Raw genomic sequence first — 13,157 nt, 5'->3', positions numbered from 1 at the left:
GGCTAGGCTGGGGATATAGCAAAGAAAAAACAGATCACCCCACTCCACAAGAAGGCGAAGTTCATTTAATGCTCCAGCAGCATGGAGCTTACGCCGAGTGAGGAGTTAGGGATTCTGCAAGATGACATGCCTTCAGGCAGAGAAAAGGAAAGCAAACAAAAAGGCACTTTATGTCAGTAGATGGAAGAGAGAAATGAGAGAAGGAAAGAAGGGAAGGGAGGGAGGGAGGAGGGAGGAGGAGAGCAGGGAGGGAAGGTCAAGCAGGAGAAGGAACAACAGAATAAATCAAAAAGAAGACTGGGGAAGAAGAAATGATAAGTAGAAAAGACACTTGTTTCTTACACCTGAAATGTTCTCACTGAGAAGATAGGACAAGATATCCTTGCCTATTAATCTGGAATGATGATATCTGAATCCTTTAACTCCTCCAAGAAACTCAGGTCTTAGAACCAGTGGAATCCCCTATTGGTTTCCAATTAATTGACAAGTATCTCTCAAACTCTAAGAGCTTACTGATGGACAAACCAGAGGAATTGAAACATATTTCACTGTCAGAATAACGTAAATGACACTGGTTTGGAGGCATGGTTCAGGACACGTATCTTGGGACTGGAGCTGTGGTGTAATAGATTAAGCCTTCGGCTGCAGCACAGGCATCCTATTTGGCCACCGGTTCAGGTCCCAGCTGCTTTGCTTCCTATCCTGTTCCCTGCTGATGGTCTGGGAGAGCAGTGCACGATAGCCCAGGCATCTGAGCCCCTGCACCCACGTGGGAGACCTGAAAGAAGCTCCTGACTCCTGGCTCCTGGTTTCAAATCAGCCCAACTCCAGGCATTACGTCCTTTTGGAGAGTGAAGAAGACCTCCCTCTCTACCTCTCTCTCACTCTGTCTGTTACTCTGCCTCTCAAATAAACAAATAAATCTTAAAAAAAGACACAAATCTTCCTAATCATTACCTGAAATTTCAAAGAGTGTTTTAGAAGAATCCTAAACGATTCTATGTCCTACTCATTACCTGAAATTTCAAAGAGTGTATTAGAAGAATCCTAAATGATTATATGTTTCAGATGCCTCATGAATATACAGCGTTAGCAGGGAGGACGTGTGGCAGAGCCGTTTAGATGACACTTGGGACACCTGCATCCCATACAGGAGTGCCTGGGTTGGAGTCCCAGCTCTGCTTCCAATGCCAGCTTCCTGTTAATGTGCATCCTGGGAGGCAGCAAGTGATGGCTCAAGTGTTTGGGTCCCTGCCATCCATGCGAGAAACCAGAACTGAGTTCCAAGCTCCTGGGGATTTGGAGAGTGAACCAGTAGATGTTCGAATCTCTCTCTCCCACTCTTTCCCTCTGCCATTCAAATGAATTATAAATAAATAAATAAATATTTGAAGCTTTGTTAGCTCATTCATCGTCACAATCAAAATGTTGGTTACAGACTTCAACTTTCCTTTGGGAAGTTGCTCCTCCAACACAGTCTATACTTAATCAAGATGCCTACTTATCCCTCTGGCCAGACTATATCATTATGACCTCAGCATATTTCCCAAGACACTTCTTGGCATAGGTCTTGCCAGGATAACAAGAAACTTGGGGTTGCTTCAGCTAATAAAATAGGAATCTATGGCTTCCAGTGGCTTCAGAAGCCCATTGAGAGAAGGAAAGCACAGTCAAGATCAAGAAAGACTGAGATATCTTGAAGACATTGAGCATCTGGAATCAGCCATACCTGAAGCCAGTACATTCCGTGGAGTCTTTATTATTATGAAGTAAAATAAAGCCCTGTTTCTCCCTAAGTCAATTCCAGGTGAGTGTTCCCCATTTACACCAATAAGAATTCAGACAATACATTGCAAGTATGGTTTTTTCTTCTTCCCCATTACATACAATTGGCCTGTTCAAATACCCAGTCGATCCTCTACCTGACACGGCCTTACAGTCAAGAGAAATATAAATTATTCCTTTGTAGATTGTACTGGGATGCCTTCATCTCCAAAGTCCTTCAAACAGCATAACCTTTGTGATGGTGGCCATCAAAATCTCTTTAGGTTCTCTAACATATCAGTTCACTCACTGGTTGTCAGGATCAAGAACACACAGATCAACTGCAAACACGCTTCTGCTGCATACAACCTACTCAGCCAAAACAACACCTGAGTTCTGCTTTCCACATCCCAGTTCCTCCAACATTGAATAGAGATTCCTGGAAAATTTTCAGTGGGTCTCAAATCAAAGGAAAGTCATTAAATGAAATGCAGAAGACCTTCAAATCACAGATCACATTTGTCAGATGAAACATAACTCTGCAAGATTCTAAGGTTTCTTTTGTTTTCCCTCCAAATGACTTTAGAGGGCATAATTATCAAATACACGTCACTTTCTAGTTTGGATTTTAAATTGTTTTTGACAGACAGCTGGTTGTAATTTTTTAGGGAATTTCTCCTACAATACAAATACCGTTTAATCCCATAGCTAGTACAGAGTTAATCAATCACTCTTACATAACAAGCACTCACTGTGAAAATAACGTCCTCGACCGAACAATGAACTTGAACACGTATTCCAAAGCTTTCAGGGTTCTCAGGATTGGCTCGCATTGCTCCCCTCTGCTGGAGGTATCCAAGTAAGTCTTCAGCACTGTCATCAGCTTCCTTGAATAAGTGATAATATTTTCAAAATACATCTCTTTCTAGCTCTCAGCATGGTAATTCGTTTGCTCAGTAAATTATAAAGCATTCAATCAAAGGTTAAAGGTGGTGGTAAAGCCATGCTCAGTCAGTCATTTGCAAGCATAAAAATAACTCAGCTTAAAAATTGTATTTATTACAGGGAATGAATAAATATTTCCTGCTCATCAAAAAGTCAGAAAAGGAAAAATCAGTTAGGAAAATAATCTCTTTTGATGAGGAAAACTAGTCACAAATACGCTATGAGTGGGAATAGTGCTGGCGACTGTCTTTTTGAGCATTTTCTGTCTATAGAAAATGTTCTTGTAATAGCAGGGGACCTTTGCTTACAAGTTCCTCATGTTTCTTCATTACTAGTAGGATAGACTTTAAACCACCTGACTGCCTTTCAGGGCTCTTTCACAAACTGGGCACCACCAAACCTTCCAGCATCCTCTCCCATCACTAGTCCTCAGTTGCCTACACCCAAAGTAAACCAAGTTGCTTGGGAAGTGAATTCCTTCCTATTCCTTGGTAGCATTTGAGTCCTGGTATCTAACACAAGTAACTGCTCATTAAACGATGGTTGACTGAATGAAAGAATGAATAATTCCATTCAATACCATAAAGTATTCATTCATTCTTAATTCAAATAATGTAGGCCTGGTTTGGGTCTTGCCAGAACAAGTAGAACTCTCACAGACTTAGGACAAAAAGAAAATGCTCAATTCTTCCAGTGCAGGGATGCTCTCTGCATCCCAGCAGAGAAAGCCAGAATTGGACAAGAAATTCCCATGAACAGTTACTTACTTGTAAGCCAAAGTAGCACTGAAATGCTGTTGGATATAAGCCTCCAGAACAGCGTTAAAATGTTGGAACTTCCTGTCTGCAATGAGTCCTATTATGTAGATCTGTAGAAAAAGCAAGAAGCGAGTATTTTCAGGCCAAACTCATGGCAGGAAGCTGTATTTACTTGACATAATCGAACCTCTATCCAAACTCATTTTCCCAGGAGTTAGCACACTAATATACACTCAATCCTTTTCTTTTAGACGGTTTTTTCCCAAAAAGTGTTTCATGAAGTGTGTTTCATGGTGTTGTAAGTTAAAAGAATTCCATGGTCAAACGAGTTTGAGAAATCTCAGTCATCATCATCAGCTTGCGTTCTTGATTGCAGGACCTTGTAGAGAGTTGAACATAGGGGTACTCAAGTGCGGTGTGAATCTCCAAGAGGGAAATACAATGAGAAGCAACTCTCTAGGTCTTTTCATCAAAGGATCTTTTTGTCATGAAGCCTCTTTCCTATAGGGCTTGTGATACAGGGGAATCTTTCTGGGAAGCACTTGATTTAACCACAGATGTCTCCAAGCAATCTCTTTAAAAATGCAAACATCCCTGACATAATAAGTGAATACATTACAAATGTATTGATCACTGATAACCTTAGTATGCATGTTTCTAATGTTTATTTTGGGATGACACTGAGAAAACCTGAGCTGTGACAGGGAGAAGAGGAAGAGACTATGTGGAGAGAAATATCTGAGGATGTACCACCATAAAAGCTTCTGGGTGGGCCACAAGAGCTACAAGTTCTTAGTATTCTCATAGTAAAATGCACATTAGGAATGGGCAGACATTTGGCCTAGTAGTTACAATGCCCACAGTCCAAAACCTGCCTCCAGCTCCTGATTCCATCTTCCTGCTAATGAGCCCCTGGAAGGCCGTGATGATAGCTCAAGTGATTGGGTTCCTGAGACCCATGTGGGAGACCTGGGTTGAATTCTAGTGTCCCAGTTTCAACCCCAGCTGGAGGCCACTACAGGCAATCTGGGCGTAAACCAGCAGACAGCAATGCTCCATCTCTTTCTATTTTCTGTCTGTACCTCTGCCTCTCAATAACGTCTAGTGTCACAAAACAACTTCCCTCTTTCTTACCAAAGCATCAAAGACGAGGATGTCATATTCATTGCTTTGTGAATGCTCCATCATGATGTTGAAGAGGGCATCCAGGGTGTCCTGGAGGAACTAGATAGAACAATAAAGGTGCTACTGAGAATGAGTAGAGGTGACACTGAAGTCCCACTCCTAAGTGTCCATCCAACAGTATGAGCACACACATCCACCTCATGCCATGTTCAAGAAGTCTAGACCAAGTTTATTCACAAGAGCCAGAGCTTGATGTCACACAGTTGTCCAAGTTGTCCACTAACATTAGAACAGGTGCATTAATCATGGCTATGTCACACTACAAAAGAGCAAACTACTTCCACATACAACCATGAAGATGATCCTCATAAACAGTAATGTTGAATAAAATCAGCTAAACAAAGAATAAATATTATTCTATTTTTATGAAATTCAAGGACAGGAAAAATCCATTTCTGGGAAAGGTGGTCAGCCTTGTGGTTGTCTTTGGGGGGGGGCGTCAATAAATAAGAAGGGGTATGAAGGAATTAGCTGCAGTGCTAAAAATGTTCTTTGCCAGGGTAGTGGGTACTTCAGTATATATGTATATAAAAATTCATTCAGTTGTACTCTTAAGTAAAGTGCTTTGTACCTGTTTTATTATAAGTTTATTTTTCTTCAACAACAAATTTGTTTCAAAAAGTAAAAGGGGAGTCTTTGGAATTCCTCCAGATGATTTCTCCAAGCTACCCAAAAGCAACAGCCCTCAACAAAGGGGTGTTGGGATGGGGGAACGTTTTCTGCTGTTGCTGAACCCAGTACATTGATCTGGAAATTCTACCACTGCTTCTCTAGGTACTGGCAATTAAGTAAAACTTGATTCCCCTCCCTCCTAAGGGATGGGTCAATATTTCCTACGATTCCTCAAAACATAGAGCTACCACATAGAGATGTTTAATTTCAGAGTCTCTAGCTGTATCAAGTTCCTGATGGAAACAAGATCACCAGGACCACTGGGAAATACTTGTCCCAATTCATAGTGCTAGAGAGGAGGGTTGCTTTAATTAGACCTGTACTTCAGACACTTTATATTCACCACCACCATGTGAATGCAATGATATGCCTGACACATGCATTGTTTTCTGCTTGCTTCACTTAAAATGTAAGCCCTGATGTCTCTTTCTTTCTCATCTTTAAAACATAATGCTCTCCAAGCAGCAGGAACCAAGAATATTTTTTATTTCTAACAATAATGTGTGTGTAATATTAAGAGGTCATACATCCATATATAGTAACATACAACAGTGAAAATAATTAACAGCATTTTTTGAATTATGCATTCATATGCTTTAGATTGTTAGTTGGGTAAAAGACTGGGTTGAGTAATTTTCAAATCTTATCACCTTGCTCATGACAACCACATTCGTAATGTTGTCATGTAGAACTGGCAACTGGCAGAGTTGGGATCTACACCCAGAGCATTCTGTTCCCAGAGAATCCACACAGCCATAATTTTCTGCAGCTTAACATTCAGTGTTACAGAGCCAAGTCAACCCCCTGGATTTCCCAACAAAGACTCTTCATGACAGCACTGTGTCCCATTGTCAGAGAAAAAGTCATCCGATTTCCTTCCACGCTTTGTTCATTCTTCCCTCTGGAGGAGCCACCCCTAATTCCGAGTTCAATACTTGTGGGTGAGTATAAACAAAACAATGCCCCACTAACCTTCACCACTTCTTCTCCATCTACAATCTTCAGTTTTTCTAAATTCTCCTGTAGAAGTTGAGGCTTCGTACGCCATTTCAGCAAACCCAGCAAGCCCACTAGAATAGAGTGCAGACAAGCAGAAGCTCTGTTAACAGCCCTCAGCTGCCCGCATAACGACTTCCTGGTGCGTGTGCACCAATGCTTACATGGGTGCACACACCAGACACAATGCTCAATGGCTTCCTTACCATTCTGGGTGAGCTTCGTGGAACACACCAGGGTGGAAATGGAGAAAACATCCCGGGAGCTGACAGAGAGCCCCCCAACACTGCTGGAGCTTCTGCTCAGGGTGGTCGTTTTATTCTCCACATGGTGTCGATAAGAAGGAAGAGTCAGGTAAGCGCTGGCATCCTCCATCTTCTTGCTGTCCCCCTGGAAATAACACTTTGGTTGCTGCCCCAAACCAAAGCTCCAAGTCCAAGGTTACATGGAGCTTGCAGGAGCCAAATTACAAGGCAGAGTCAGAAATAATGAGGTAAGCCATCAGAGAAGCTGGTGAGGCACAGATGGTTCTCCACAGAACAGGAGAGAATCCAAAGCTGCACTAATGGAAAAGGGGTTGACCAATCAGCGGAATTCCATGATTAGCAACCAAAAGAAAAAGGAAACTGAAGATTCCCAGACAGGACTTTTTAATCCACTCTAATTTCTTTTTGAGATCATCACACATCCCCACCAAGGAATACAGCTTAAAATAGAAGTTAATAGTAAAGGTTCAAGGTCAGAGTATCCTAGGATCCAGACCCTACTCTACCATTCACAAATCTTTCAAAATCCCTGGCCTCTCTGTGTTCCATTTTTCACTCTCATGAGTAAATTGAGGATAATTATATTCTCTACCACCTAGACTTTCTTTTTTGGTTTTTGGTTTGGTTTTTTTTTTTTTTGGGGGGGGGGGGCAGGCCAGGCAGAGTTAGACAGTGAGAGAGAGAGACAGAGAGAATTAGACAGTGAGAGAGAGAGACAGAGAGAAAGGTTTTCCTTCCGCTGGTTCACTCCCCTAATGGCCGCTATGGCCGGCACTGTGCCGATCCGAAGCCAGGAGCTGGGTGCTTCCTCCTGGTCTCCCATGTGGGTGCAGGGACCCAAGCACTCAGGCCATCCTCCACTGCCCTCCCAGGCCACAGCAGAGAGCTGGACTGGAAGAGCAGCAACCGGGACTAGTACCTGGCACCCCAGCTGGGACTGGAACCTGGAGTGCCAGCACCACAGGCAGAGGATCAGCCAAGTGAGCCATGGTGCCAGCCACCACCTAGAATTTCTGAGCAGACTAAATGGCACACTGCATGGAGAGCACATAGCAGAGTGAGAGACACACAGTGCCTTGGCAGGTGAAACAAATGATTAGAGGTAGGCACTACATGAGATAACAGTTACTGAGTCCTTACTCTGCACCAGGAACTGCACCAAGTGCTTTCTTCTTTTTTATTAACTTTTTTAAAGACTTTTTTTTTTATTTGAAAGGCAGATTTACAGCAAGAGAGAGAGAGAGAGAGAGAGAGAGAGAGAAAGCAAGATCTTCCATCTGCTGGGTCACTCCCCAAATGGCCACAATGGCTGCAGCTTGCCAGACAGAAGCCAGGAGCCTAGTGCTTTTTCCAGGTCTCCTACGTGGTGCAGGGGCCCAAGCACTTGGGCCATTTCCCACTGCTTTCCCAGGTGCATTAGCCGGCAGCTGGATCGGAAGTGGAGCAGCCGGATCTCAAACTGGAGCCCAAATGAGGTGCAAGCATCACTATGTCAAGCCCACCATGTGCTTTCAGTGTCTTAGTTCACTTCACAAGCCTCACAAAAATCGTACGGTGCAGATACTGTCATCGTCCTCAGTTTACAGAAGAGGAACTGATCCTTAAAAAGGATAAGTAAAACAAACAAACCAAAAAAAGTCACTCTGACTGGACATCTTGCTCTCAAGGAGTTCCTAATACATTGGGAAAGAATGGCTTCCAAGCTGAGAACCACCTCAGTGTGTGATAACTGAGAAAAACAGACTCTGTGTAGAAGAAAGGGTGTTTTCTGGAAAAGTCAGGGAGACTCAGAAGAGAATCAAGTGATTAGAGTGTGTTTGCATGCACACCACAAGCAAAGGTGTAATTTTAGCCTAGTAGGTTAAGCAAGCCAAGAGCAAGGGTTTGCTCCCTATGCTGACCACTTAACCTTGCACTATCTCATAGCCATCGGCTTTGCCTCCATGCAGGTGCAACAAATGCATCCTGCTGTCATAAGACAGAGTGTGAGAAAACTTACAGGTAAGATCAGGCAAACTCATCCCTACTTTTCAAAAATACTCTACGTCCCATGATAATGGTGGACATCAATGCAGCTTTTAGAATTTGCATGGCTCTTTCATATAGAGTATCTCACTGGGATGTCATAAATATTGACTTTACCACTAAGAAAAAGGAAACTGAGGCCTAGGAAGACATGTGACACAATTCCAGATATAGTCAGCAGTAGGACCAGAGTCTCAGATCCTCACTTTCCCATTAGCTCCACTGCAGCTCCTCATACATGTTTCTTACAGGTCTCTCACACACCACTCCAGAGTAAAGAGACCATTTCTGTAGGTAACAGTGTTCTTCCTATGTGCCAGAAATGGTCAAATTTACATGCACTATCTCCTATGATCCGCACAACCATCCACTGAGGGTGCATAGACGAGGAAAGAAAGAAACAAGGAAGTTAAGATTTTGTTCAAAGTCACACAGCTGGTAAACTCTAGCATGTGTGACTCTGGGGTTCTAGTTTTCAACCAATAAGAAGCCCTGCCATTGCTCTTTCACTTCTTGTACTTCTCTCACTGCGGAGCTAGTCCCAATTCCTGGTACCTTGAGGACAACCAAGTCGTGGCATCCATCGTGCAGAGTGGTTCCATCTTCTTTCATCAGCTTCACATAGGACATAGCAAAGTTCTTTTCTCCTTTATCTTTAGCTGGAAAGAGCATTGTGAGGTCAGGAAAGGAAACAATACATAGGCTATCCAGCTGCCCCATTCTTCTCCCATAGGGTAGTTGCTAAGACACCATTTGGTTGGGTACTCACATTCTAGGGATGACCGATGTCGAAACATGAATCGCAGGTGGATCCTCTGCATGTCTTCAATAGGAACAGCCACCTCAGCAGGAAGAAACCAGAGCTCAGAAGACAAAGAGTTAAAGGACTGACCCACTCCAGCCCACCCCACCTACCCACCCAAAGGCAATCTGACTATTTAACTGAGAGATGCATGTTGATTTACTCTCTATCCATCAAGTCTGATGAACTGTAAATAAATTACATAAGAACTAGCTATGAAGAGAAAATAAAGTACCAAATGTAATCCATTTGGCAAATTGCATCCCCAGCCAATGAAAAGAGGTCTGTAAATTATAGTGAGGAAAAATGAATCTCCCCAAATTGATATAAAAGTCACATAACTTTAGCACAAGATGTGATGCACTGCAAGCTGAACAATGCACATTTTCCTTACACACTCCAGGAGTTCTGGCAATTGCAGAAGGGCTTAGCAAATTAACAATGACCAAGAAGGGGGTAGCTCGAGGACTCTCATTTATGCAAATTAATAAAAATGCTCTAATCCAATAATATTGGAGGGAAAAAACCCTAGGGTACATACTATCCTTGATTGACCTGTCTGGATACTTTTCTTCTGAGGACACTGAGCTAGGACAATCACCACCTGGTCACCCAGAAGCACTGTCCAGTGAGTGGTCTGCTGACATCATGGATGGAGATGCTTTTGGCTTGACTCTAGGTTGCCCCACCTCCCAAAGCCTCATAGCTCTTCTGCAATGTGCAATTTAGGCCAATGCACAGCAGCTTAGCTACCTGTGAGAAAAACACTTTAATTTTAAAAAGGGATGAATTTGCCCAGTACAGATGACTATTGAAAGCCAAAACAGATGTATACTTTGGGGTACTTTCTGTTCCATGAAATGGAATTTAAGCCTGAGGATGTCTACCATACTGTCTGCATTTCAGAGCCTCATGTGCCACTCCAGTCCATTTCAACCTTTCACTGGATGTTAAATGGTTAACAGTTAGGAGCTACACCATCTGAGGCATTGGTCCTGTTGATGCAAGGCAGAGTCCTTGTATCCACATGGGGTGACCCATAACTGCCAGGTGGCAAGGGCTAACAAAGAGGCCTAACTGGAAACCAAAAGAGTACAAAGAGCACAGAAAAGAGAAAGTCAGCTCCGAAGCTTGGCAGGTCATCATTTTGAAGAGAGTGAGTTTGGGGAGACCCACTGAGTACACTAGAAATATATGTGACAAAGCAAAACCATTGGGGTTCTAATAGCTATCACAGAAAATGAAGTTATATGCAAATCTTGAGTTTGGAGTCTCAGCTCAGGGAAGTAAAGAATGCTACTAATTATAAGGCAGAAATATGTGAAACAATGACCAAGCTTCACTGTCCAATGAATTAATTCCAAATTCTTATTCCAATGCAAGATATTCTTTTCTCCTTGGGACAATGATCTAGTAATGTGAATGTTTGTAGTTAATGCCATTTCCATCTGTAGAATCACCCCGAAGAGGATGGCTTCCTGTCATCTGCTTGCTTGAAAGCTCTGTCACTCCTTACTGCTGGGAAAATGACATAGCTTGATGGGCTGAGTACCATCCACTACCTGATATTTCCACGTTGGACCAAGGAAAGGTGATCAAGAGAACCAGGGTGCTCACCCATTGTACCTCCAATTCTACCGCCCAACATCCCCACTGGACACCTACTAGAGCATTGCTTCAGATCCAGGGAGTGTCTCAAACGACCCTAAGCCCTTATGGATGGTAACTTCTGCAGTAACCCAGAGACAAAAATGGTTCTTTCTGCCAGTTCTACATCCCTCCCATTAGTATGCTCATAATTGGCCCCAGAACTGAGTTAGACAAAACATGAGCTATGATTCATTATTCACAATCCCCTCAGTCCATCAAGCCTGCCCTCTGCTTGGCTTAGAACAAGGATTTTCCAAAAGATGTTCATAACAAGATACCAGACCTGGGAAAGGATGCTAAGGAAAAAAGATAAAGCTCTATGGGCAATGAGGCTTGGGAAATGGTCTGTGCTCTCTTTCTGTAGATCTGCAGAGCACATTTACATTGAAAAGTTCGGAGAACCGGAAATACAGAAGCCTTTGGACATCCACACTTCTGCGCATTCCTCAGCATTTCTCACATTTCTTTGACCAGGGAACATTATTTTAATGAAATACCACTTAGTATTCCACAGAACACTCTGTGGAGGAAATGTGGCCTGAGAAGGACCTCGAGGGAGACTGCATCACTACTCCATCACTGCATTTGGAACAACTGCATCCTCTCCTCCCCTCCTCCCTCGGCTACACAGAGCAGGCCCAGAGCTGTCCACCATGATGAATCTGACCACCTCACAGAGGACTGGGTCAAAACAGGCTGGGGTCCCACGTTGGAGGGGCACTTGGAGAAGTGCCAGACCCAGTATGGTTTTCTAGACTAAGAAAACTGCTAAGTATTGTCACATCTCTTTGTACAAGGTATGTGGATTGAATCCTTTCATCTGCACAGTCCTATTTCTCTCTTTTTAGAGACAAGGACATCAGAGCACAGAGAGGTTGAAAGATGTGCCCAAAGTCAGTCAGTGAACAGCAGAGGTGGACTATGAACCTAGACCCACTAGGTTCGGAGTTCATGCTCACAGCTACCTCAACTACCTTCCACCATACTCACAGAAAGGAGAAAGAATGCCAGTTGTTCCAATCTATTTCCCATTCCTTTAGGGAGCTGTGATGAGGACAGCACCAGAGCCAGACTCTCAGGTTTGAACCCCAGCTCCAACCTTTGCTAGTAGGGTGGCCATGGGCCAGCTACTTACCTGTGGCTCTGTGCCACAAGTTCCTGCTATATCAGGTGAGGGTGATGCTAGTACAAACATCATAGGGTGGTAGTAGGTGACCAAAGAATTATTTAGACAAATCCCTGGAACACTGCCTATTTCACTCTAAGAGCTAGCTCTATGATCATTGCTATTATTGTTATTAATTATCATTACCTTGACTGTTTCCATCCAACGTGGCTGTTTGACTTGATAATACACAACAGAGCGATACTCGTTCATGGGCTTGTCCCCAGCTCCCACACAAATTGCATTCTGACCCAACAAAAACAAAAAGAGAAAACATTAGAGAATTGCCGTTTTCTATACTTGGGTAATTTGGGTGCCAAGGCCAAGGCCAGCTTTACAGCCAGAGATAATCCTTCCTTCCTTAACCTTCTCCAAGTCCCTATCATGGCCCCTCTCCTTTTCAGATTCATATATGAGGATCCCTGGCCCCGGGAGTGACAGCTGCTTAATTACAGAAATTCTGTTACTTCCATTCTAAAAGGCACTGGAGCGCGCCGGGCGCTGACATGGCTGCCTTATTGTAAACAGTAACCAGCCTCGGAGTCACTGCACACTGCCAATCTTATTAATCCTATTTGTTTGCTAAGTCTGACTGTGCACAAAGTTTACAAACAGGCTCAGATCAGCCAAGCAGCAACACTTCTGATGGATTTCTAATGCTAACACATTGAGGGAGGGAGGGGGAGTTTTCTGGGCAAGGGGAGGGGGTACAGGCTGCAGAGAGGTGCAGAGATATATGTCGCGGAGAGGGCTGGTAGCAAGGGGCCAGGCTCAGCTCTCAATAAGGGAGGATGTGTGAGGGCCGTTCCCGTCCTAGGCACCCAGGATATGGGAACTGGGCACATACTGAACCTGACATGAGCTTGTGGGTTAGTGATAGGAAACCACACAAGTCATAACAGTACTGCAAGGATACAACAGACCTGGAA

General features: G+C 43.5%; 1 protein-coding gene across 3 annotated transcripts in view; it reads right to left on the bottom strand.

Annotated features, from left to right (window-relative positions):
* Window positions 1-13,157, bottom strand: part of DOCK2 (dedicator of cytokinesis 2) — a 464,436-nt gene that overhangs the window by 339,978 nt on the left and 111,301 nt on the right. For all 3 annotated transcript variants that reach the window (XM_051843586.2, XM_017341248.3, XM_070076408.1), the window contains exons 15-22: window positions 12,376-12,474; window positions 9,381-9,453; window positions 9,167-9,270; window positions 6,527-6,710; window positions 6,297-6,394; window positions 4,602-4,691; window positions 3,477-3,577; window positions 2,517-2,651 (exon numbers count right to left, since the gene is read on the bottom strand). In XM_051843586.2, coding sequence (XP_051699546.1) covers window positions 2,517-2,651; window positions 3,477-3,577; window positions 4,602-4,691; window positions 6,297-6,394; window positions 6,527-6,710; window positions 9,167-9,270; window positions 9,381-9,453; window positions 12,376-12,474 — 884 coding nt within the window. The remainder of the gene's footprint in view (window positions 1-2,516; window positions 2,652-3,476; window positions 3,578-4,601; window positions 4,692-6,296; window positions 6,395-6,526; window positions 6,711-9,166; window positions 9,271-9,380; window positions 9,454-12,375; window positions 12,475-13,157) is intronic.

The sequence above is a fragment of the Oryctolagus cuniculus genome, chromosome 6 (genome assembly GCF_964237555.1).
Source record: "Oryctolagus cuniculus chromosome 6, mOryCun1.1, whole genome shotgun sequence".
NCBI lineage: Eukaryota > Metazoa > Chordata > Mammalia > Lagomorpha > Leporidae > Oryctolagus > Oryctolagus cuniculus.
The sequence above is the reverse complement of the archived record's forward strand: the minus strand, read 5'-3'. Positions and strand labels throughout refer to the sequence as shown.